Source organism: Lepidochelys olivacea (assembly GCF_965140295.1).
Source record: "Lepidochelys olivacea isolate rLepOli2 genome assembly, chromosome: 6".
Classification (NCBI taxonomy): Eukaryota; Metazoa; Chordata; order Testudines; family Cheloniidae; genus Lepidochelys; species Lepidochelys olivacea.
Genome location: NC_140416.1, coordinates 12354123 through 12381105, shown reverse-complemented (window position 1 = coordinate 12381105; position 26983 = coordinate 12354123). Strand labels below are relative to the sequence as shown.

Genomic DNA, 26983 nt, shown 5'->3' with positions numbered 1-26983 from the left:
GGGAAGAGACCTTTGAGTCCTGGCCCTGAAAGAAGGGTGAACTTAGAGGGGCTGTAGGAGAGATCTGTTGGTAGGAAGAAGTCCAGGAAGGTGGCAGCAAGGAGTTTGGCAGTGAACCTTGATGGTCTGCCCTGGAACCCAGTGCAGTGGGAGGGCTGGGTTCCCCTACCAGCCACTGGTAATGCAGCATGAAGCCCCTGAGAAAGGATGACTGAGATCCCTGAGAGAAGGGTGTGAGAATTGTGGGGGCCAGAGTCAGGTCCAAAGACATTGTATAAGAACATTGGACTCAAAATGGTGGCAGTACAATGTGGCTCACCTGGAGGGCCGAATCACAGGAAGAAGAGACTGTTGCAGGGCTGGAGTGGCTGTCGACAGGGACTGTCATAGTTTCTTCTGTATTAGGAGCATAAGAATATTTTGTGGCTCCAAGTTCATTCACAGATGAAGGAACTCTCCTGCTCTTCAAGGTTTACACCCTCCAATACAAACGCATGCTGAGATGTCTATTTTCAATGGCTTAAATAGTTGCCACACGAACCCATCCCCACAAAGTGAGAGGTTGGGGCAATCATAAAACACAGAGGGTTTCTCAGAGACATTCACAAAAGTCATGTCTGCTAAATATGGCTAGTTAGAAAGTGGTCATTTGTAATAAGCAGACAGGCCACAACTGGAACTTTAAATCCTAATCCCTCTGAGGCCCAGGCGGGTCTGGACCTCAGCTGTTCTTATGGCTTGGGGGTCTGGTGTGGGAATTCAAAATGGGAAAAAGCTTCTTCAGCTGTGTTTTGGAATTGGAAGCAGTCAACAAGAACAGCACTAACAAAACGGATCCTGAACCATATACCAGATTCAGCCTTAAATCATACAAGTCTATACAAGTTATGCTGAAAGAGCATTATGTAAAAGCACACTGGGGAAACTTTAATGTGCACCAGCAGGGTATATACAGATCAATTAACATGCAACACAGTGCTTTAGAAATCACACCCCATAGTGTGCATTACCCCCTGGGTAAACGAACCTTAAATCCCACCCCAAACCCAGCAAGTACTGGATTTAAACCCACATCCTTGACCCAACTCCAGACATAAGGAATGGTGTGCTGCCCTGGTGTTCAGAAAATATAGCGATGGGTGTCCTAAAAATGCCCTAATTAGGTTAGATAGCTCCTCCTTGTTGCATGTCTTCAGTGTGTTTGTACATCTGCAGCTGCCCAAGAAGCATATACATCAACAGGTTTCGCTATGGACAGCAATGATGTTGAATGTGAGTGAATAAATCACGTTAAACGGTTTTATAGTCAACAGTTATGAATTTATTGAGAAGTAGATACACTAGAAAAAATAGTTCCTTTGATTTACTGAAATATTTACTGAAGAAGGATACAGTCAGGAGCTTTTCTATGAAGATTTTTGAATTGCTGCTTTTTTTTTTTTTTTTTTTAACTACCTCTAGACACACTCTAAATTTCAGGGCTCTGGTAGGGTGGCTTTTAGAAAAGTATCTGTTGGAAGAGGCCATGACTGATGTATAGCAGCTTGTTACAGAAAGGAGGCATTTTGACATAGACTTCTATTGATGTGTGTGGATGGTGTTATGAGGCTGAGTCCCCTAATGCATGGTACACGAATCCTCAGCAGTAGGTCCCCTGACCCTTTTTTACCCCTCACCACAACTGACTATTATTGTCAGGATTTACTTGGAGGGCCAGATCCCCAGCGGGTGCAAACTGGAACAGATCTATTGACGGCAATGGAGTGACACAGATTTACACCCCCTGAGGATCTAGCCCACAGCTTTTCAGAGATTTCCTAGCTGGCTCACCCAGCATGTCTCCCAGAGTGCTAGGGAATCACAGAGTTCAGAGAGAACTGGAACACCCCTTTAAAGGGTGCAGTGTGTGTTTTCTTTCCCTTCCCCCGCACTGGCCCTGTTCTGCTAACTAGGTGGGAGTAGGATGGGTCCAAAACCCAACTCTTTGGGTTGTCTAGTATTACTGCTTACATTACACGCGTCCAGTCTTTACTCAGGGAGATCAAGGATTGAGAGTGAGCCTTCTCCTTCCTTGTGAAAGGGAGCGCTCGTTGAGCTGGTGTCCTCCCTCCTCATGCACCCATGCAGGGCTAGCCACAATCCAGCCTTGAAGCCATTATCTGGTCAGGTAACAATGCCATGAGAGAGAAATGTGGGACAGTTGATCTCAGCCTTGTTCCTTTCTCTCCTCATCCTCTCTTTCCCCTGCTGATTTTTCTTCCTCATGCTCACATCTCTGACCCTGTTCCCCTCACACGTCCCCCAGCTCCCTATGACATGCCCCTACCCACCCATACTCCCCATCTCCCCGCCCAGGGCTCCTGCCCCCTTTCAGCAGGTCACTCCTTCCCCTTCCAACTGCCAATCCCAACTGCCAAGGAACCTTCTAACCTCAACATTCCACCCCCACCCCACTTGCTAACTGGAGGGACGCAAAGATTGTCCCCCCATGTCTACCCGTTCAATTGTCCTGTCTGAAACAAGCTGCTTATCTCCAACCCACAGCCTCTGGAAATGGCCTGCGTGCTGCCAAAAGCCAAGTCACCCGTGGTGTGGCTCAGGCTTGTTTCTTGAAAGCCCCAACAGGCTCCCTGCATGTCCGAGCGTTTGTTGTGTGCTTGTATCTCATTCAAAAGCAATAAATAATCAAAAGAGAAAAAACGTTATAGATTTTTCCCTGCTCGCTCTGGGAGGGGAACTCGTTGATTGCTGTTCTCTGGGGATTTGGGCAAACTAGGTTTTAAGTTTCCACGTTTGCACCCCTGAATTTCACTTTGAGTGTCAAGTTCAAACCTACATACACAAAGTCGAATTCAGCTAAAATTGCTGAATTTAGGCTTGTTTGGGACCAAAGCCATGCAAGGCCACTTCAGTGGTTCTTGGCTTTCATTCCAAAGCCTTCAATAAAGCCAGGATCTCTCTCTGCTGCCCTGGGTTGCAAACTGCTCTGCACCTTTCAGGCTAGCTGACTAGAATTTCAAATTTCATCATGAACGTTTTTTCATCTCTCTGAATACAGTGAGCCTGATTCATCCCTTTACACCAGGGCTCAGTCTGACTTACTTCAACGTATGCACGGACACCTTGTCACTCTATCGAATTGCTGCATCTGGACACACCTTTGTCTGAATAAAAGACTCTCTGGAGTTGGAGGGAGGGAGAGAAGAGAGGCCTCAGTTCCAGTGAAGAGGGAAGTTTTGAGAAGAGCACTGCTCATTTGGGAAGTTGACTAAGTGGGACTGGCCCCAGAGGCAAAATACAGAGACAGCTGACATTGTTCCCAACACATACAGTTTTCATGAGAGAATTTGGTTTGCATGTTAGGGTAACACTGACAGACCCCAGTTGTCAGCATTGAACCTGGGACCTATGGCGTTAAATGCATGAACCTGTATTGCATGAGCTAAAAGCCACATGCCTCTTAGCCAATGCTGTAGCAGACTCATTAATCTCTAGGTGCTCTAGCTGCCACTAGAGGGGGACAGAGCACCAGACTCAGCAGGCACGGGTTACATTACTACATAAAGTAAGATAAACACAACTGCAAGTTATGGTGGTGTCAGTGACTTGATCCTCTGTAGAGAGAGGACTTTCATCTTCCAGTAGACATAACAGTATGCCACTCAAATTTCTCCCAATTATAAAATGGCATTGTTTTTATTTTGCAGGTCTTAGTGACTCAGAGTTTTCCATGAATAAGAATGTTTCTATAGTTTGATCTAAAGCACCCAGCTCGCCTGGGTGAGGGGGAAGAGCCAATATCAGGCTCTTGCCTGTCCCTACTTGTTCCCTTTATGATTTTGTTTGTGGTTGCTCAGGACAAACGAAACAATTGTTCTGCTTCAGGACTGGCCCTTCCTTCTGCATGGTGCCCTGCTCCATTGCTCTTCTAGAATGTTCTGAGGTTCTGTAGCTGTCAGTAGTGATAGCTGCCGTCTCCCAAGCATTGGCAATGCAGGGTGCCCTACCGGAATTGCATTATTCTTTTAATAAAACACAAGTCCCTCCTGTAAGATGATCAATGACAACTACAAAAGCACATGACTGGAATAAGGCTACTGGTTTGGGATGGGTCTGTTGGGCCACCCCTCTCCTGAGGTTCCTCTGGACGTTTACCATGCAAATGGACAACATTCCAACAAGACAGACAGCAAAGAGAAAGGGGCCAGACCCCAGAGGAAGCAGCAGCCAAACTCAGAGTTTGTTTTGGAAACAAGAACTGGAGGAGCAAACAACCTGAACCTTCTCGAAAAGTGAGCTGCCTATTTGGAAGACTGCAAAGCAGGTGCTGCAGTAAGTTTGTGCTCATCCCTGCTGGAGCAGAGAATGTGAGATACATTCATTGAATCAGAAGGAGACTGAGATTAAGGCAGTTTCAATGGTGTTTTCCACAATCCCATGCTAACTCATTACTACCTTGTTCAAAAAGACTACAAAATACAGAAGGATACTATTAATTATGCTATTAGATATTGGAACCCTAGGGACTGCAATATAAAAGGTGTTCAAGGTCTGGTTGAAACTGAAACACACCAGGACAATAAAACTTCATTCTAACCACCTGTGGTGATATTTAAGTATTGCAATCAACAGGGTGTGTAAAATCACCCAAATATTTAGAGTCCCCTACAAACTTCAGGCATCAGTGAATTGGTTAAATTACAATCTCCGCTATGAATTTTCTGGCTTTAGTGCAGTAAAATCTGATCTTCAGGGAGGCATTTTCTAAAGTGGGTTAAACTTTCTCAAGTGTCAAGCCCCAGTCCTGCAGTTGCCTCCAGGCAGGCAGAGCCCTGTTGATTTTAGTAGGGCACCATCTGGGTGATAGGATCTGCCTGGGGGGATGCAGTTGTGTGATTGGGACCTAATGATGTGCTTACAAACTCGCTGTTAGGTAACTGCATGACTAAATACCTATTTTGCACAAGGAAATGTGGGTTTTGAACAAGCAATGAGAGATGGGCAGAAGTTTAGAGGCCTTTTTTAGAAACCCTGGCCCTTAACGTTACTGGAATGTCACATCTATCTTGCTTTCAACTGTATTAAATTAAAGTCTCCGGGCCTAATGTAAAGCCAACTGCTGCCAATGGAAGACTTTCTATTGCTACCAATTGGCTTTGGATTGGGCCCTGTGCCATGGAACCAACTGAACTTTGCAAACTACCCTCCATTAGAGCCATTAATAGTTCTTGGGTAACTGTGTATCAGACAGAAAATAGGTCTAGACAATTTAAGACATTTCTCAGTGCTCTATGGAAAGTTTCACACCAAATGTGAAACCAGAGTAGCTTGGTTCTCTGCTGTATTTGTGTTAAGTAGCTGCAACCCCCCAAGGCAGTCTGTGAACTATAGAGGAGCACAATAAAGCATCTGCAATGGGCAGATCAATTTGTTATACATATCAATATTATCATTAGTTAGCAGACATCTTAGCAGTGTTAATGGGCCACATGGAAAGCAAACCTGATGAAGTGATTGTTAAATCCCTCTCGCTGTTTCAGCCCAGAGCTGAGTCGCAGACCCCTGAGAACAGGGGTGAGCAGTAAAAACACCCCCAGTCTGATCCAGCACAGAGGCCCATGCAGTTGGATACCTGCGCCTGTGTAGAGTCCCAGTGAAGCTAATGCGGGAGTTCAGCGTAGGACCGGTGCCATGGCCTTTACGAAAGCAGCGCTATGCTCAGAGAGAGAAAGAGGCTGAGAGAGAGACAAAGCCACAGCAGGGCTCTGAGCGAGGCAGGCAGACTAATAATGCAGCACCTGCTGCTCACAGCTGCGCCTCCCAATTCTCCAGGGAGGATGCAGCAGACAGCACAGCCAAGAGACTTTGCCATTCCATGGGTGATCAAACAGGCTTTTGGGTTTTTTGTTTTTAAACACAATCCAATCCTGCGCTGTTGCTCCTCTGCACCGGCATCAGAAGGGGGAAAAGGGTGCAAGCTGATGGGGGTTTCTGGGATTGTAAATATTGGAACAGATGCAGAAGCTCTCTGACGCTGGCCTGATCATGTTTATGAATCTAGTGCCTGTGTGTGGGGGTTGAGGCTAGGGCTGCAGTGAATGGCTCAGGAAGAGGGAGGGGAGGGAAGAAATTGCTCTTCTGTTTATCCACCCCGCTCTCTCACCCTCCACCTCCAAAACAGAAAACCCCACTCAGCTTGGTCAATTTCCAGCCTGGTGGTATGAAATGGATCTTTTAACTCATCTTCTGAAGACTGGGCCAAACACTTTTAAAATCTCTCTGGTTTAAAAAGGTCTCTTGAACCTCCCACCCACCCCAGTAGCATTTCACAAATCAGGAAACTCCCCTCAAACTGTGCACACAGATATAGGCTGAAATCTGACAGAAAAAAAACAAAACCACACGGTCCCTCCCCCATCACTCGCACCTCCCCACTATGATCCAGTTTCATTTATGGAGGTAGGCATCCAACCAGAGATCTCCAGATTTCTTTAGGGACCTATGGAAAGAGAAGAGAGGCATTAGTGAAGCAGGACTCACAGGCCTGCCTGAACAGAGATTCTGCAAGGAGTTGCCCACTTCTGAATCCAACCATCATTCCTCAGGAGGTCAATATTCCTTCCTGAATGTTGGGTCTATAAAGCGAGATGAGCTGCCTATCTCATTCCATACACAACTTGACTTAAAACACAATGGGCACAATCTCAGGTAGTGTCCATCAGATTAACTCCACAGACTTCATGGGCATTACACTGAAAGTAGGTCAGTATGTTCTGCAGCAGGAACTCCTTCTAGTTACAATTCAGGCAACACCCATGTTTCATCGTTTCAGAGAATTTGTATGTTATAGCCCCATGGCCACTGTCCTGAGAAACATCTGGCAGAATCCCCCTGTGCAGCAGAGCAGTACTTGATGCATCTGAGGGCAAGGGGTGGGAAGAGCAAAGGTGGTTTGTTGTCACTTTTCCATCCTTTTAAGGATTGCACTAACTTGTGCCAGCTTAGATTGGTTCCTTAGGGGTTGTTACTGAAGCCTGTTGTTTCCACATCTCCTCCGACCCCCAACAGGCCCCCTTTGGAGTAGGTGGTACAGAACCAGTTACGCTAACTCTTCACCAGCTGAGGATTCTGCAGTGGTGGAGTAATCCACCACTGCTTCTTCAGCACATAAATCCTGAGCATATGTGTGCTTTTAAGTGCCCTCTCTACTGCTGGAGGGGCACAAACACGACTCAGTGTGGCTCAAGATCGGGGCCTTTTGTCTTAAAGTGACTTAAAGTCCACCTATTTCCCCTATCCTGAGGATGCCACTTCTTCGGGAATGTCAGCTGAGCAATAGGAAGTTGCTGTCTGCAATAGTCAGGTGCAAAATGGCTACTTTAGGCCTGTAGCTCCTTGCTTTAAAGGGCCAGCCACCTGAATAGCATGGTATGAAAGGTGCTAGAAAGGGGTGAACACCTCTTGGGGGAGTTCAGTGGTGACTTGGTAATCATCGAGCAAGTCACTCCTGATTTCTCCTTGTTTGAGGGCCAGGGTGGAAGGAGTCTGTGGGTTAGAGAGTTGGAACCTGCTGTTTCTGAGACAGCTTTGTCCTTTTCTTCTCTATGACATTATGTCAACTGGGGATCCGGCTCAGAAATTGTTGTTGCTCCACTGAAGTCAATGGAGCGATATCATTGCTACAGTAAAAATCCAGACGCTTTTTAGATTGGTGCAAAAAGATTATCACTCCTACAGCAAACAAAACAGTTTACAGGGCTGATGCCACTGCTCTCGGCACAGGTACCTATGAAGCAGAGGGTTTTTTTTCTATTAAAACGGACAAGAGGTTACTGGAAGGCGGGCACTGGCAATACAGGCTGCATCCTCCCATGAGTAGTACTGAGGCCCCTTACCCGACGATGTCTATGAATGCCTTGCCGAGAGATTTCTCTTCATAGTGGACTCCGTACTTGGTGCACAATGACTTCACCAGTGGGGCAATCTTGCAGTAATTGTGTCGTGGCATCATGGGAAACAGGCTTGAATAAAGAAGTAGAGAGAGCCTGAGAAAAACCTAGCGACAGACCCCTGGAAACAGACACTTCTTTCTGCTTCCTCTTAGGGCTAATTACTGCCTCCTTCTCTCCAAGCAAAACAGGCAGACAGAAAAGAGCAAGAGAGAGAAATCCAGGCTTTAAAGAAATGCTCTTGAAAATTGAATGTATTGATTCCCATTCCTGCTGTCTTGCCCCAGAACAAAAACGTACTTAGAAAGAATGAAAGATCAGGTTAGAAAACAGGGACTGTTAGAAAAATGAGGAGTGAGGAACCCTCAGTTGATCTACTGAGATTGCTGTCATAGAATCATAGAATATCAGGGTTGGAAGGGACCTCAGGAGGTCATCTAGTCCAACCCCCTGCTCAAAGCAGGACCAACACCAACTAAATCATCCCAGCCAACGCTTTGTCAAGCCAGGCCTTAAAAACCTCTAGGGATGGCGATTCCACCATCTCCCTGGGGAACCCATTCCAGTGCTTCACCTCCCTCCTAGTGAAATAGTGTTTCCTAATATCCAACCTAGACCTCCCCCACTGCAACTTGAGTTGCATTCCCTTTGGACAACAACTAATCGTCTGTTGACAAGCTAAATTGTCTGGAAGCTCATAGACCAGACAAACAGATAAAGAATCTGTGGTCTTGTTATCCTCTAAAAGAAAAGGAGTACTTGTGGCACCTTAGAGACTAACCAATTTATTTGAGCATAAGCTTTCGTGAGCTACAGCTCACTTCATCGGATGCACTATCCGATGAAGTGAGCTGTAGCTCACGAAAGCTTATGCTCAAATAAATTGGTTAGTCTCTAAGGTGCCACAAGTACTCCTTTTCTTTTAGAGGATACAGACTAACACGGCTGTTACTCTGAAACTTGTTATCCTCTGCTGCTCTGTTGAGTTCTCTTTCATTCCCTAAGTCAACTTCCGGGTTCTTCAGTCTTACTCCATATGACCTCTCCTCTAGTTTTTGTATTGTCATAGACAGCATTTTGCATAATTGATCTTATCTTTTGACATCTTTGCTGAACTAGGGTACCTAGAACTGCAGATAGTCCTATGCAGTTGCACTAAAGCTACATAAATCAGAGGCTGGGAAGAGGCAGAGGGAATTACTGAAGTGAGTAGAAACACTCCAAACCAAATGAGCCCAATGACCTGATTTAATGGCCATTTTAATCAATGAGTCCTGAATCAGACTCTAAATTAAGATTGTGAGGGTGAAAGGGGAATTTGCTGGTGGCAACAGGTGAAAGTTATTTGTGTTTAGTGGTGAAATGAGACGATGACTGCAGTTGTTTCTTCTGATTTCATGCATGATGTTCCTGAGGTCTCGTTTCCTTCTCTGCTCACTGCCGCCCCATAATGCTTGCACCCCTTCCTAAGTCCTGCCCTGATTGGCCAGGTAGTGACCTGGTTGTGTCCATAAGATTCCTTCCCATCCCCCCTGGGCCCATACTCACTGGTGCTCGATTTGGAAGTTCAGGTGCCCTGTGAACCAGTCATTGAAAAAGGACTGCTCGATATTACAGGTAGCTGCCAACTGCAAAGACAAGATGCCAACAGTGAATTTTAATGAAGCCTTGGCCTCAAAGCAATTGGTATAGGGCTCTTCTTCCTGCATATTACAGAAGGCAGAGGGGGTACTTCAGACCAAGCAGTCGTGTGCACCTTTACTGAACTACCAAGCTGTTGGATGAAATATTCTCTCATGCAGCTTCTCCTGCACTGGCTGTATTCCCTATACTTCTCTAGACCAGTGGTTCCCAAACTTGTTTCACCGCTTGTGCAGGGAAAGCCCCTGGTGGCCCAGGCCGGTTTGTTTACCTGCTGCGTCCGCAGGTTTGGCCGATTCCAGCAGCTCCCATTGGCCTGGAGCAGTGAACCGTGGCCACTGGGACCCGGGATCGGCCGAACCTGTGGACGCAGCATGTAAACAAACTGGCCCGGCCCACCAGGGGCTTTCCCTGCACAAGCGGTGGAACAAGTTTGGGAACCACTGCTCTAGACCAATCCCATCTGGTCACTGCTGACCTACTGTATGTTCCCCTGATGCGCCCTGGGACTAGAGACCAGGAAGACCACCTCAGTAACTGGCAAAGAGGCTAATGGTGCCAGGCCAGTTAAACTACTAGGGTGTTCATAGTCTCAGCCTATCTTGGAAATGGCTCTTAGGTCCAAGGTGTGCAGAAAACCACATTGCAGGTTGTCCTGTGATCCCTCATGATAACAGGGCTGATGTCAGGGTGTTCCCACTTGTTTAGATCCCTATCTTTTAGTTATCATAATAGTCCCTCCCTATCTCCAATCGCAAGTTGCTCCTGAGACGTTCATCCCTTCTGAGCCAGAGGCAGATTGACAGAGAGGGCTGGGAGCACTAAAAGAAGAGTGACCAACTCCCCTGGGAATAACCACATCCTCTTGCATGGCTCCACTAGCCTAGGAAGGAGAGAAGGCTGCAAGGCATCAGACCCAGGTCTTTGTCACCAGAGAGGCTTGATCAGGGATTCTCTCAAGTTTCGGAAAGTGAACTGCACGTGTGAGGCAGCATAGGGGTTGTCATACTGCCTCAGGTTCATCTAGTCGGTATCCTGCCTTCAGCAGAGCCTATACCCAATGCTTCCGAGCCAGGCAAAACAAGAGGCCATTGTACATCTAGCCAGCTGTGTAATACTACGACTTTGTGGGAGGTGGGGGGTGGAAGGTTCCCTTCCCAGCTGCACACAGATCATCAGCTGAACCCTGAAGCATGAGGTTTGAACAAGCTGGGAACATTTGCTTAGCTGGCATAGCTACCATTGTTATTCATGAGCATACAATTACACAGTCTTTCTTAAAATCCTCTTACATTCTTTTCCTTGCTAAGCTGTGGCAGTGAATTCTGCATGACGACTGCATGAGCAATAGGTGTTTCCAAAGAACTCAGCTTAAAACCACATCAGTGTCAGATTTGCTCTTTCTCCAAATCCCCCATCCAACAAAACAGGTAAGCATGTGCTTCACTTCATACACATGAGTAGTGGACTACAGTGGGATTATTTACATGCTTAAAGTTAAGCAAATGCTTAAGTGTTTACTGGATCAGGACCCAGTAGAGAGATGGTGACTGCCAGACTTTGAAAGCTATCCCTTGCGGGCCACAGTAGATATTGTAACCTGATGTAGGAGATGCATTCTGCACTCAACTCAGTTACTTCCTACTGATGTTATTGGAAGTCTTTCTGATTTACACCAGTGTAATGGAGAGCAGACGCAGGCCACGTAAGAGCTGAATTAGTTTTAGAACACTGCAGGTAGGAGGCATGGTATGTATATATATATGGGTGTATATGTTTGGTGAGTCTGTGGAAGGCATTTTGAGCCATTGCAGCTGCTATGATTGGTTTTCACATGATGTGTTCAGAATTCGTTATTCCTGAACAGTAAAAGTTAGAAAGACATTGGGCCAGGTCCTCAGCTGGTCTTGTATATCTCCACTGAAGTCAAAGAAACTAAATTGACTTACACCTGAGGATCTGGCCCATTGACTTACATGGAGTTACTTCTGATTTGCACACCTGTGTGTCAACGCACTTTATGAAGGATGATTGTTGTGAAGCCCCTTGAGCCTTGCACTTCCCCAGACCTGAATGAGGAATGCTTTAATTAGCTCCTCAAAATGTATCAATTCAGGGGACAGATTCAGCACACAGATTTGGAATTCCATCTCCTCATAGTCAGCCTTACTCCCTATAGGAGAGAGTTGGGGGGGAGGGGGGGGAATGGGGAAAGGGGGGAAAGGGTCCTAGACAGATACCCCAGGCTATTATGTTGTAAAACTGCTAAACTGGGCTCAAACTAAATGTTGGGGACAGGTAGTCAATGATAATCCAGCTGTTCTCTGAAGGGCAAGTGAATTTCTAACCTATTATGGGACATTAATATCCCAGCCATTACCTGAGAGCTGAGCCAGTCTCTGTGCTTCTCACAGTCAATTTCCATTGGAATATGGTTCATCTGTGTGACCCACACAAACCAGTGACTCTCCAGAAACCTTCAAAAGGAAGCATAAACATTCACAGCGCAGATCAGGCTATAATCTGTGCAGCTTGCCATCCTCATATAGGGTAGTGCAGGTAAGGCCAACAGTGATAACAAAGGGAGTGGGGAGAGGGGGTGTACAGGCAGCAGCCATGTTGTACACAGAGGAGGCATAGGATACTAGGGGAGTATTTCCCAAGATGAGGGAGCAGGCAGCTTTCTGATTCTGGACAATGGAAGGAATCAGTTCTGCAGTAGGTTTTTCTTGCTCTGTTGGGGCTCCATTTTAGGTCTAGGCGTTAACATGATTATTAGGATACCTAACTGTATTTCCCTTAGTGGCTATCTCCCTTGATCTCGCATTCTCACTGGGGGATTGCTCTTTTGCACTACCCTGCCTTTACAAGCTTTGATTCACCCCTTAGTTTGTGATACATACGGGGATACCAGTATGGATAAAATAAAAACTGACCTGGAAACACTCACTCAGAATGAACCTTTTTGATCTGTTCAATTTCCTGGTGGACACGTGTTCTCCTCACAACACCCTCCTCCCCCAATCATTGCTAGGTTTCTGGTTGTCAGTCTTAGCAAAGAGATCAAGAATGGAATAGACCAGTGGTCACCAACCATAGAATCATAGAAGATTAGGGTTGGAAGAGCCTCAGATCATCTAGTCCACCCCTCTGCTCAAAGCAGGACCAATCCCAACTAAATCATTCCAGCCAAGGCTTTATCAAGCCAGGCCTTAAAAACATCTAAGGATGTAGATTCCAACACTTCCCTAGGTAACCCATTCCAGTGCTTCAACACCACCCTAGTCAGATAGTGTTTCCTAATATCCAGCCTAGACCTTCTCCATTGCAACTTGAGACCATTGCTCCTTGTTCTGTCATCTGCCACCAGTAAAAACAGCCTAGCTCCATCCTCTTTGGAATCCCCCTTCAGGTAGTTGAAGGCTGCTATCAAATGCCCCCTCACTCTTCTCTTCTGCAGACTAAACAAGCCCAGTTCCCTCAGCCTCTCCTCGTAAGTCATGTGCCCCAGCCCCCTGATCATTTTCGTTGCCCTCCACTGGACTCTCTCCAATTTGTCCACATCCTTTCTGTAGTGGGGGACCCAAAACTGGATGAAATACTCCAGATGTGGCCTCACCAGTGCCGAATAGAGGGGAATAATCACTTCCCTCGATCTGCTGGCAATGCCCCTACTAATACAGCCCAGTATGCCATTAGCCTTCTTGGCAACAAGGGCACACTGCTGACTCATATCCAGCTTCTCATCCACTGTAATCCCCAAGTCCTTTTCTGCAGAACTGCTGCTTAGCCAGTCAGTCCTCAGCCTGTAGCGGTGCATGGGATTCTTCCGTCCTAAATCCTAAACCAGTAGACTGCAATTGACTGGTTGATCCTGGAGCCTCTGCCAGTCGATCGTGATCTCCAGTTGCTAAAAGTCCGGCAGCACAGCAGAGCTAAGGCACGCTCCTTGCCTGCCCTGGCCCTGCGTTGCTCCTGGAAGCAGCCAACACACTCCTGGCCTGCAGCCCTTGGAGGTGGGGGTGGGCAGGGGTTTCCACACGCTGCTTCTGCCTGCAAGCACCGCCCCCGCAGCTCCCATTGGCCGGGAACAGGGAACTGGCGCCAATGGGAGCTGTGGGGGTGGTGCCTACAGGGAGGGGCAGCGCGTGGAGCTATGTCCCCCCCCCCCCCCCCCCGCGCGTGGTGCATGTGAAGAAAGATCCAAGAATTTTTCTAAGGTTGTGATGTTGGCCTGGATGGGTTTTTATACACCATATTTGTTTCGCATGGTGTTTTAATCCAGCAACTGAAGGGTAATATGGGCCAAATAGCTTAATCAGAACAATCTGAATTTGCTGTCTTCCTCCTACTGGCTAGAAGTGCCTGGCCTCACATCAAAAGTAAATGCTTTTATCTGAGCTTGCATCTGCAGCCTGAATAGAAGTGGTAACTCAGTATAAGAATTCTGGCTTCCCTGACCAATGAGAGAGCAGCTAGGGAGAGATTTCATAACGGATTAGAATGCTGGTTTGCTCTATAAAACTCCTTGGACTCTTTCCTTATTGTCTTAAATTTAAATAAGCAATTTTAAGGAAGCTTTGTGATGCTTCATTAACCACATTACTGGGAGGAAAGCTGGTCTTGTTGCATTTGTGATCCAACGGAAACAAAGTAGTACTGGAAATCTAACTACAATGTCTGTCACTGTGAGATTTTCAACTGGATTTGACACAAAAGAGGCTGGCTAAACCTTTAAACATATGGATGATTATCATGACTTCATGAAATCTTTTGAAGTTCATGCTTCTCTAAGGGCCTGAACCAAAGCCCACTGATATCAATGGGAATTTTTCCTAACTCATGATCAGAGCCATTAAAATAACATGGGAGGTGGAATTCCGATCCTACAGTTTAAAGATTTTTACACAGATTTGCAAAAATTCTTTTAAAACATTATTTTTCTAAGGACCCTAACAATGGATCTAAATTCAGGCCAGCCTTTGGGCATGAGCTAGCCATCACAGTCACTGCTTCCAGGGTGGAGATGTCAATACAATCCTATGGTCGGAACATCAGTCCAGTCACTCATAGTACTGTCTCTGTACTGGGGTGTAAAAGTGAGTGCTTGAGTCAGGGGCCATCCAGCAAAGCATGCTACATACAGGGGATCCAAATGGGGGACAGCATTTGACTTCTCGCTCCCTGAGCTGGCAGGAGCTGGGTATCATGTGAAGGCAGCACATTCAGTTCCTAGGGGAGGGAGCTCCCTGCCTCTTTCCTGAGTTACTTTCCAGCTGACTCGGGAGGGGCTCTGAAAGGAACCACATCCAAAATTCCTCAGGTGACTTAGACCCAGTGTGGGAGCTTTACATGGGTGGGAATGAGTGAGGAAGGAAGGAGGGAATGGTGCTTCCCATCTCCACATGCCATCACCACCACTAAGGATTTCCTGATGATGAAAGAGACTAAACACCAGAATCAAATCTTCTGGAGGAGATTGAGGCAAGAGAAGCTAGTCAAGGCAGTAGGATGTAGCACAGATTGGGGTAAATGAGTGGAGAGAATGTTGATTAATAAGGGAGGACGTCATGGCATAGATGAGTTAGCTTGACATCGCTCATCACGTGGGATGGGTGGGGCCCATGTCTGGAGATAGGGGAGAGCAGTGTCTCCTACCTGACAAAGGTGAGGAGAAACAGGGATCCCAGAACTCCATAGAAAGGGATGTACATGATGAAATAGCGCATGTAATAACTGAAGGCCCAGGCCAGGTCCTAGGGAAAGAAAGAAGAGATTATGCATTACAAGCAACTTACCCTCCCCTCACCCCCAACAACACCCCTCCTTAAGCCAGGTCTCTTTACAGAGTGGACAGAAGCCTCGTCTCTCCCTCCCCAGATAAGGTTCTCTTCACCATCCACGTGAGACACAGTTTGACACTCAGAGCAGAGACAAGCTTTCACTTACCGCCCAGAACCTGCGTCTGATCATGGTCATGATGATTTGCATTTGGAAGTACACGGGGATGAGGAGAGGTGGGAAAACTGAAAGGCAAACAAAAGAGAGCAGATGAGGGAGACAGATGTGTAGCATGAGGTGAACAGACATGCTGGGGACCTGAAAATACGAGTTGAGGCAAGAGCTTGTGATGGGGAAACCAGAGCTCTGCTACTGTCTTTCAGCAAAGGGAGGAGGTATTTCCTCCATCTCCTGCTCACCTTCTGGTATGGAAGATTCTAGACTAACAATGAGCAAGCCCAGGACTTCTGCTGACATGTTTATCTACTGGGGGATGCCGCCTAGATTTAGTCACTTGTCTCACTTTATTTAGCCTCTTTGGTGGTGGTAAGGATCCATGGATCTCAATGATGATGTTATGGAGGAACTGAGGTGCAGGCTTCTATTGCAGTTAAGATGTGAAAGGGATAGCGGGTCCTGGATAGGGAGGGGTTAGTTAGGAAGAATCGCTCTGCTGAGGCAAAAGGGAGCCACAAGGTAAAGATGCATCCCCTTGATCTCACCATATAGGGAAGCATAGGGGGCCCAGGCATACTCACCTAGGAAGAAGTACTCATGCTGGTGGTTGTAAGGTAGGTATTTCAGCTTCTTCTTGCCATACTGGAGGGGGAGATAAATGACAGAGAACTGTCTCAGCTCGTTACACCCATGGATATGAGAAAACTCTCCACAGGAGGAGACTCTCAATGACACCTCTTTATATTTGGTTAATTCTCTTTAGTCAGAACTGGGGATTTATGGCCTAATCCTACCCTACTGAAGGCAATGAGGGTTTTACCATTTACAGGGAGCAGGGAGCAAGCCCTTAGAAAGCTGTCTTAGCATACAGTACTTCCTTCTCCAAGGCTATGTCTAGAGTAGGAGAATATGTCATGTTTTAAGATGTGTTAACTGATTGTTGTCAGGGTTGATCTTGCCCTGCTAATATGTTTAATCATGACTTCCCTGTCTACACTAGAGGCACGTTCCCATTTAAAATCATTCAACTTGAGTACTTATTTAGCCCCTGTTACCGAAGTACCTGAGCACCTCTCAGTCTTTCATGTACCATGAGGTAGGAAATGCTATTATCCTCCTGTTACAAAGGGGGAACTGAGGGAGATATACTGAGGCCCAGAGTTTTAAAGGTGTTGCTCCACTCAGGGCTTGTCTACACTACAGACGGGATCGATGCTGCGGCGATGACCGCCAATCGCTTGGATGTCGACTCCAGTACGCCACCAGATCGAGAAGAGGAAGGGGAGTCGATGGGAGAGCGTCTCCCGTTTATACAGCGTAGTGTGGACCCCGCAGTAAGTAGATCTAAGCTACGTCAATTTGAGTTACGCTATTCACGTAACTCAAATTGTGTAGCTTAGATCGACTTTCCCCTTTAGGCCTCAGTGTTGCAATGCCTAACTGACTTAGGAGCCTAAGTTTTGTTTTCAAAAGTGACATAGGCACTTAGGAGCCTGAGTCTCATTGAAATGCAAGTTGTCTAAAAATGGCTGGGTTTTGGCTTCCAGTTTTCATGAAAGAGATGGAAAATTGTGGCCACACTGAAAAGGTACTGTGACATTTTTAGTCAAAAGCCACATTTCACCAAATAAAATATTTTGAGGAAAAAATATCAACCAGCTGTAATAAACATGCACGAGTCTCATAACCATCCTTCAGGCAAGAGAAAGGAAGGTCTAATGAGTAAGGCACTAGAGTGGGACTCAGGAGATCTCAGGCTAATTCTCAGTTCTACACAGCTTTCCTGAGTGACCTCGATCCAGTCATTTAATTTCCTTGTGCTTCAGTTCCTCATGTGAAAAACAGGGATGATAATTCTTCCTTTCTCCTCCTCCCCTTTGTCTGTCTTATCTATTTGGGTTGTATACACCTCAGGGTCGGGACAGGGCTTAGAACAATGCAGGGCTGATTTCAGTCTCTGCCTCTAGGCACTGCTCTCACATCAATGAGAGGCCAGGGTGCTGTAATTGCAACTAAAGTACTTTATCATATGTCTACACAGCAAAAAGATCCAGTGGCAGAGAGTCCCAGAGCTCAGTCAACTCACTTGGACTTGAGCAGCCTGTGCTGTGGGGCTAAATATAGCAGCGTAGATGTTTGGACTTGGGCTGAAGCCAAGACCCAGGTCTCGGAGCCTGGGCTCCAGCCCGAGCCCACGGCTCTAGCCTGAGCCTGAACATCTGCCCTACTATTTTTAGCCCCACAAGGCTGAATAGTTAACCGAAGCTCTGAGACTTGCTGTTGCAGGATTTTTCTTTTTTGTGTATCAATGTACCCTAAGGTACAATTCAAGCCATTAAAACTGCACCTCTGCAATGTTACATTTGAGATTTAAGTATACCGACATCAGGAAATTCATAATTGGTCTCCCCACAGCATCTATCACTCAGACAAACTGTGCAGAAGTAACAGCTTTTAATACTGTGTGCAGTCCTGGCTGATACGGCTTTTACTGCAGTTTTTTACTGTATCACACTGCAGGCCTGCAGCAATCAGTGGAGAAAGTTCCTCAGTGACATCAGTACAGTTATGGCAGTCCAGATCAATGACAATAATAGCCATAAAAACAGTGGGCATGCACAAGAGAGGGAGGAATCAGATCAGTGGCTGTTTGGTAGTCTCCAGTATGTGAACTAAATCTAGGGTTTCCATCCAGTTTCCAGAGGACAGGTGTCCCCATCACAAAATACTGTCACCAATTGGTAGTGATGGTAGGTGGCAGTGGCAGCAGAGAGGCCAAAGATTGACTGGCCCTAAAAAGCCCTCTCCCCTCTGAGTGATCCCCCCATCTGGGTTAAGCCATAAGAATGGCCATATTGGGTCAGACCAATAGTCCATCTAGCCCAGTATCCTGCCTTCCAACAGTGGCCGATGCTATACTCTTCAGAGGGAATGAACAGAACAGAACTTAGGGAAATCACTGAGTGATCCATCCCGTCATCCACTCCCAGCATCTGGCAGTTAGAGGCTTAGGGATATCCACAGCATGGGACTGTGTCCCTGACCACCTTGACTAATAGCCATTGATGGACCTACACTGGGAGGAGTCGTAGATATGCTGGAGGGTAGGGATAGGATACAGAGGGACCTAGACAAATTAGAGGATCAACAAAGACAAGTGCAGATGCACTTAGAACAGAAGAATTCTATGCACTGCTATAGACTAAGGACAAAGTGGCTAGGCAGCAGTTCTGCAGAAAAGGACCTAGGGGTTACAATGGACGAGAAGCTGGATAGGAGTCAAGAGGGTGCCTTTGTTGCCAAGAAGGTTAACAGCATTTTGGGTTGTATAAGTAGGCGCATTGCCAGCAGATCGAGGGACATGATCATTCCCCTCTATTTGGCATTGGTGAGGCCTCATCTGGAGAACTGTGTCCAGTTTTGGGCCCCACACTACAAGAAGGATGTGGACAAATTGGAAAACGTCCAGCGGAGGGCAACAAAAATGATTAGGGGGCTGGAGCACGTGATTTATGAGCAGAGGCTGAAGGAACTGGGATTATTCAGTCTGCAGAAGAGAAGAATGAGGGGGGATTTGATAGCTGCTTTCAACTGCCTGAAAGGGGGTTCCAAAGAGGATGGCTCTAGACTGTTCTCAATGGTAGCAGATGACAGAACGAGGAGTAATGGTCTCAAGTTGCAGTGGGGGAGGTTTAGGTCGGATATTAGGAAAAACGTTTTCACGAGGAGGGTGGTGAAGCACTGGAATGCGTTACCTAGGGAGGTGGTGGAATCTCCTTCCTTAGAGGTTTTTAAGGTCAGGCTTGACAAAGCCCTGGCCGGGATGATTTAGTTGGGGATTGGTCCTGCTTTGAGCAGGGGGTTGGACTAGATGACGTCCTGAAGTCCCTTCCAACCCTGATATTCTATGATTCTATGAACTATACTCCATGAACTTATCTAATTCTTTTTTGAACCCAATTATAGTTTTGGCCTTCACAACTTCCCCGGCAATGAGTTCCACAGGTTGACTGTGCGTTGTGTGAGGAAATGCTTCTTCACACAATGATGGGGCAGTGTTGGGAAGCTTGGACTGCTGCTGACTGTTCTGTGGGTAGGGAAGAGTTTCCTGTGCTATCAATCCAATACTCATTGTCAGTTGTCTAGGGTTCTCAGCTCAGTGTCCCCATCTGGGGTTCCTTTGCTTTAAACCTTTGATCTGCACGCTTCATTCCTGTTTTCTTCTTTTGTAGTCAACTGATTACTGGGGACCTCTGTCCCTTTCTTCATCTGAGGGGGTGTTCCTTTAGTTCTTCGTGGTCTCCACTCACCACTCCAGACTTGGAAATAGCCCAGTCCCTGTCAGCAGTTGTCTGGGGTTCTCCAGACAGTGTTCCCATACTTGTGTTTTCCTCTTACTTGTTTATCTCACTATTTCTCCCCACTCCCTTGTTCATTTCCATCTTGATTGACCTCTGTTCCATTTTGTTCCCTTCCCTCTGATTGAGGGGCATCTTCCAGGGACCTGGTCCATGTCTTCATCCGAGTTCAAACAGGCTAACACCTTTCACCTGTAATACAGTCACATGGCCGGCGGGGCATTGGTGATTTCAGGAATTGCAGATTTATGAGAAGGGAATTAAGTGCAGTCCAAGTTCTGCAAGGCTGCATCAGGGTAAGGTTTCAATATACAACAGTGAAAGCACATCCAAGCACTGATATACGTCAGACACTCATCTTGGAAGACAGAACCAATTCCTTCATTGCTATAAGCACCCCCATTCTGCTCGCTATTTGTGAAGTGATGGGATCATCATCCTCAAAACCTAGCTATCAGGGGCCAGCTCTTCAAATGATGTAAGTCAGCAAACTCCATTGACGTCAATGGAGTGGCACCAATTTACACCTGTTGAAGATCTGACTCCAGATATTTAGTTACCATAGCGTAATGGTTGGTTAGTGGTTTGTTATGGTCCATTCGGGGTGATTCATTTCAGTGACATATGGTTAGACCTTTCTGTCTTCATAGAACACTCTCAGTACCCATGCATGTAATTCACCTTTTAGGCTGCCTCTCCACCATGTATCTGGAATTAGCTTCTTTGTGGCATAGAAGTGGGTTGTGGTGGCATGAATGTGCCCCAGTATTTTCTTTTATGTCTCCCTATATTCTGTTTGTTACAAATGCCTTTGCTGTGGTGTTTCAGATCCACACATTGGCTTTATAAGCTTTTTTTTACTGTATGTCCTTATGCTGATACGTCATATACCACTATTGATCTTTATTATACCCTTCCCTTGGGTTTTTCTGCAATACAGACAGTAAATATTGTGGCCCCAGAGAATTGGATTTAATTGCATTACCTTAATAGATACAGTTACTGTGTGCAGTATGGCTGGCTCATAGTTGCCTTGGGAACCATGGCTCTGAACCTGAGCTGTTGTAAATCAATATAGCCCCATTGACTTCATGGATTTACATAGTCAAGTATCTGGCCCCCTGTCTTTTGAATTTACAGATTTTTGCAGAACTAGGTTGTGTCCCAAGGACACCACCCATGGCTGAATTGCCCCAGGAAGGAATTACATCTCAGGGAGCTGCAATTCCCTCCACGTTCCCCGCTTGCTTCAGGGGTATAATTACCATTCACCCTGCTATGCTGGCTGAGCTCTGCTGGGTGGTGGATTGGGAAATGCAGCCAAAGCTTCACTGATTCCCTGCCCCACCCCTACTTGCTCCAGTGGGGAAGTAAGTAAGCATGCAGTATCTTTTACCCCTGCATGACCAGACCCAAAGCCTGGACTGCCCATAAAGAGCACACATGGGGGATTCCTCTCCCCTATGCCCCTATAAGGTCATGAAGTACAGCCAAGCCTTTGGTGTTTAACACATCAGCACTACAATTGCATTAGTGTAGGTCTTTTCCCCCCCACCCCCCCGACAGAGTTTCCTCATGTTTTTCCCCAAGCAGAAGACACAAGAGGAAACCATTATTCTGATGTTACCATGCAATCTGCTCTAAAGAGAATTTGCCAAGGCTCCAATGAAGTGAGGATCCCTGTTTGTACACAAATATCGTAAGGCATTTCTTTCAATATTAGATAAACTTTTAAAATGAATTTGCTTTGACTGCTCACAAGAGGTGCCTGTCCTCACAGAAGTACTAAACCAAGGAGAAGTTGGAAATATCAGAAAGAAGCCCAGTTTGGGTTAAGTCAGCAAAGGAGTATTCTGCACCATTTTTTCCACACTTGGATATCTCAGAACAACGGGATTAAAATTGACCCTATTTCTGAGTTCTCTTTACTCTCATTCCCTACCTCTCAAGCCACCTAAACATATGATCACCTTTGGGCTGGAAACAAGCATGAGAAATTATATCGGCCACTGAATTTTCTGGCCCTCATATCCTCTCAAATTTTGACCCAAACTCCTGTCAGAAAATATAGATGCAGGGAACTGGGGTGTGTCCCTTCAACTTTTCCTCAAAGACAAAGTCTTAACAGCAAAGGTCTGGTCCTCGAGACACTGATCAACCCCTGTCCTCACAGAAAAAGTTCTCTAAAGCCCACCAGCAACCACCACTTCCTTGTCTTACCTCAACGGGCTGAGAATCTCCCAGGACAAGAATATGCAGCATGTTCACATCTGGGTCCTTCTTGAAGATGTTGGGCTTGGCATGATGCTGGAAGTGACGATGATTCCACCAGTTTGCTGAGGCACCCTGGGAAGAGGAAGGAAATGTTTAGTCCATGGGGAGGCATGGTTCCCGCTAATGGAGAGATGATCCCAGTAGCGTAGCTGCGGGGGGGAGTGGGGCAGCGGCTGCTCCCCCACCGAGCAGAAGTGGTGCCTTTTTAATTCTTTGGTGCCTTTTTAATTTTTACTCACCCGGCAGCACTCCGGGTCTTCGGCAGCAGATCAGGCGGCGCTCCGGGTCTTCAGCAGCACTTCATAGAATATCAGGGTTGGAAGGTACCTCAGGAAGTCATCTAGTCCAACCCCCTGCTCAAAGCAGGACCAATCCCCCAATTTTTTTGCCCCAGATCCCTAAATAGCCCCCTCAAGGATTGAACTCACAACCCTGGGTTTAGCAGGCCAATGCTCAAACCACTGAGCTATCCCTCCCCCCTTAAACGTCGGGTCCTTCACACTCGCTCCGGTTTTCGGCAGCATTGCAGTGGCAGGGGTAGGGGGTGTCCTTCAGTGCCGCCGAAGACCGGAACGAGTGAAGGACCCAATGCCAAAGTGCTGCTGAAGACCTGGAGCGCCGCCTGACCCGCCGCTGAAGACCCGGAGCGCCGCCGGGTGAATACTAGCGGGTGGCGCCATTTTCTTATCTCCACTCCCCCTGTTTTCTCCACCTGGCTACGCCACTGGATGATCCCCCTGCTGTGATATTCATTCACTTGTATAATCTAAACCGCCCATGGCATATAGTTTATGTCCAAACTCTTAGCTACCTTTGAAATTGTTGTAAGTGTGAAGGGGCTAAATCCTCTGCTTTGACAGGCTGATTGGTACCAGCTGAGGATCTGGATCTGTCTGGATTATTATATTGTATTAAAATAATGCCACTCATGTTGAGAAAAAAGAAGTTAGCCTTGCTTACATGTAACTCCTAATATTTATATGCTGCAAAGACAGGCAGGCAGACATCCCACCAGCAGGGGAAGCCCAAGATAAACAGCATCCTTTACCCAGAGCTCTGTTGTCATCGGTACCATCACCCATTTCATTGATGATGTCAAGCATGACATAAGGCAGGCAAAGCCATGTTGGCTTATGCAGTGCAAGAAAGAATGTGAAAAGAATCCCTCTTTGCCCAATGGAAAAACCACAAAACTGGCCAGGAAAGAAATATTATTTTCCAGTGTCTAAGAAGGTTTTAATGGAGAGTATTAAAAAAAAAAAGGACTGGACAGTGTCCCATAAGGGTCCTATATCCGCATTTTCCTCTGGCACTTGTGAAACACAGTGCCAAGCTATCCCACTGCCAAGGATGCTCAGGCAGAAGGCCAGCAAAGCACTTGCCTTGTGACTGGTGATAAGCATTGTGGGCAGCTGGCTGCTTCCAAGAATTCAGAGTGGACAGAGAGCCTCCATCTCACAAAGCTGGCTTTAGTTTAGTCATGTTAATGAGCATTCGGAGGTTACTTGCCCCTGCTTACACATGTTGGAAACCAGTTGTCCCAGGACTGGGCAATCTGAGAGCTCTGGTTGCTATGAATAACGGGGCATTGTTGGGAAGTTGGCAGTGAGGGAATAGCCAACCCCAACGTGGGAGCCCTCGTTTTTAGATTGCTGCAGTAAATTGCTTTGTGGTTTTTGGTGTTCCCTGTTCAGGACCTGCAAGTGATCATCTATAAAGTTTCAGAGTAACAGCCGTGTTAGTCTGTATTCGCAAAAAGAAAAGGAGTACTTGTGGCACCTTAGAGACTAACCAATTTATTTGAGCATGAGCTTTCGTGAGCTACAGCTCACTTCATCGGATGCATGCCGTGGAAACTGCAGCAGGCTTTATTTATACACAGAGAATATGAAAAAATAGGAACACAGAGAATCGTGAGACGGGCAAAGGTCCAGGAATGCCCCTCCTCTCCCCCGGAAGGAAAGGAGATGTATCAGGTAGGCTATGCCAATCTAATCCTAAAAGATTATCCCCTATTCAGTGCTCTAGAGGAAGGGAAATCCTGTCTCTTCATCCCAGATCCCTGCTGATCTCTCTTTCTCTCTGAGCTATCATCTCTCTGCTCTGATATTTTGCCTGCCTCCTGTCTTGATTTCTTCTATACTGCCAAATATGCCCTGAAGAAGAAAATTCATCTAGATCCCAAATTTGGCAATATGCTTAACCTTGTTCATGCAAATGAGGCTCTCCATATTTAATCCCTTTGCATACACCAAGAAGAATGGGCTTCTTCTGCTAGGACTCCCTATTTCCTCTCCTTGCATTAAAGCAGGTTGGGTAGCAATTGAGCATTATTTGTTCTGCTTGCAAATTGGGAAGTGCCAGGTCAGTACCACCCAAGCTGGGCCTCAAGAAAGAGGGGTAGAGGGACACCGTCACAAGGTGAGAACAGAGCTGTGGCCAAGGAGGTGACCTGTTGCTGTGGCTTTCAATACATGAAGCCCCACCTTAGGTCTGGACACAGTTGTCTCACTGCTGCCTTTTTATACTTCTTATTGCTAGTGGGGTCATTCCAGGCCTGTGGTTAAAATGGCCAAGGCCAAACTAAATGTGCATCTAATAACGCCTACCATTCCATCCCTTCCTACAAGACTTCCCACTGTAGGTGGATCCTTTCGCCAGCTGGGTTGTATAGGACTCTTGTGTTGGACCCTGTCCTGGACTGAAGTTCTAAAATTGTCCCGAATGCGTGAGTTTTAATCAATAAACATGTTACTCAGGCTTTAGGTAGGGAAAGGGGGGGCGGGAAGGGGAGTAAAGGAGATTGTATAATGCTTCATTTTAACATTCTTATGGGCCAGATCCCCAGCTGGCATAAATCAGCATAGTTCCATTTGTGTTACTGGAGCTATGATGATTTACACCAGCTGAGGATCTGGCTCCCCTATCTGAGCCTCACAAGAACTCCACCTGGAATCTGTCACTAATTCTTCCTCCAGGCTGCTGCTCCCTCGAAAGGGTGAGATCCGACTGGAGGGCTGGGGTGTATGGTTTTTACACCTACAGTCTGTGAAATGGGATGGAGTGGATCCCCAGTCTCCTTCGCTGCAATCATTTTCCTTCTGCACAGTGTGTGCTGGCATCCAGCACACGACCTTTACCTTCAGGTGCCCGATGACAAACTTGTGGACAATATGGTTCCATATAGACTTCTTAAAGACAGAGAGGTGTCCAAAGTCATGCTGTAGCCACCCAGCCTGGGCCTGTAGAGGAAAAAGGACCAGGGGTGACAGGGCTGCTTGAAATCAAAGGTAAGAAAAGGACACACAGAGTAGAAGGCAAGTATTGTGTGTCTGTATGAAATGTGCACAGTCCTATGCACAGAAAAAGCATGGAAGGGGGAGAGTTTTGTATTAATTTCATTGGTATTGGATCTACGGGAGGGGGACAAGAGACAGGCAGTGAGCTCAATGCATCTGAGTGTGAGGCAGTGAGTAGACTCACTAGGAGCAAGAGCAAGGCAGTGAGGGGGTCTGGGGGGTGCATGAGGTTCATGAATGTTCTTCCAAAGTGAGTGTTGTGATAGTCCCGGCGTGTTGTGATAATGAGGTACTCGGAACAACACTGTCATGGTCACCTGTCATGGAAGCACAAGCACCCCCGTTACTCTGTGCTATTTCTCACCTGGGAGGTTGCAAGGATGCAGGAAAGGATAAAGGTTGTGATCCAGCCGGTGCCGTAGTATGAAACTAGTAACCAAGCCAAAGCTTCCATCATGATGATGTGACCCAGGTAAAGGGAGAAAAATAAGGGATCTGCTTTGAACAAGTTCATATCCTCTGCTGTCTTTCTCAGGGCCCGGAAATCATCCACCAGCTGGGGCTGCAAAATGGAAATGCAGGATTTAAGGTGCACCTTCTTTACATGTGTGAATGTGTCCATTCAAGCTTGGGCTTCCACACTACTAACCCCTGCCTGTTTTCCCCAGAATGGGAGAAGAATTAGTCTCTGTACTCATGCAGTCTTCAGAATTTCTACACTGCCCCACTCAGGAACCTGATCCGAGTCCTTACCCTGATGGATCTTACCCCACCTTCTGAATTACAATTAAAATCCAGATCTTCAGCTGGTGTAAGTCACCCGAGACCCACTGGAGTCAATAAAGCTATGGTGATTTACACCAGCTGGTCCAACACCTCTCCATTTATTCAGTCTCAGTTTTCCGTAATTCATTCCATATAGGCTATGAAGGAACATCTCCCCTCTCCTTCGGGAAGAGAGAATTCAGTCTCTTCACTTATGCATAACCCTGAACCTCTGCTGATGAGAGACTAGAGTGCCAAGACAGCTCCATTCTCTTTGGGATGTGTTCAGTTAGCGTGCAGTCACTCATGAAAGCAGGTCAAGAGGTAATGCAGGTTAATGTAGTCACTGCTATTGTGCATGAAACAGGCATGTCATGAACTCAGTCGGCTAAAGAACAATACGGAGGAGAAAGGGTTTCACTTTAGGAGTCAGTTGTGTAGTGCACAGGGTCTGAATAATGAATGAATGGAACATTTGGGACTTGCATAGAGCTGGACACATTGACATGGGGTGGATAAAGGGCCCTGCTGTGTTACAGCTTCATAAGCACAGTGCTCAGAGAGAGCAGTTTGTTTCATCTCACCCACTGGGGTTATTGCCACTCACTCCATAAACGTGGCCACTTTCACAGACTTCTCCATTGCTGAGAGCTAATCAGGATAAGCCCATATGAAGTTCAGAGCAGCGTTTGCTCGGGCTGCATGGTCAATGGTATGGAGCAGAGGATGGAAGAGGGTT

General features: G+C 46.6%; 1 protein-coding gene across 1 annotated transcript in view; it reads right to left on the bottom strand.

The window, feature by feature from the left end:
• Positions 1 to 1298: 1298 nt before the first annotated feature.
• Positions 1299 to 26983, bottom strand: part of LOC311521627 (acyl-CoA 6-desaturase-like) — a 38838-nt gene continuing 13153 nt past the window's right edge. Inside the window, exons 3-12 of the mRNA XM_084630011.1 lie at positions 25844 to 26041; positions 25321 to 25422; positions 22127 to 22252; positions 16130 to 16190; positions 15540 to 15616; positions 15249 to 15346; positions 11971 to 12067; positions 9498 to 9577; positions 7896 to 8021; positions 1299 to 6499 (exon numbers count right to left, since the gene is read on the bottom strand). Of these exons, the coding sequence (XP_084486137.1) occupies positions 6448 to 6499; positions 7896 to 8021; positions 9498 to 9577; positions 11971 to 12067; positions 15249 to 15346; positions 15540 to 15616; positions 16130 to 16190; positions 22127 to 22252; positions 25321 to 25422; positions 25844 to 26041 (1017 nt within the window). The 3' untranslated portion in view covers positions 1299 to 6447. The remainder of the gene's footprint in view (positions 6500 to 7895; positions 8022 to 9497; positions 9578 to 11970; positions 12068 to 15248; positions 15347 to 15539; positions 15617 to 16129; positions 16191 to 22126; positions 22253 to 25320; positions 25423 to 25843; positions 26042 to 26983) is intronic.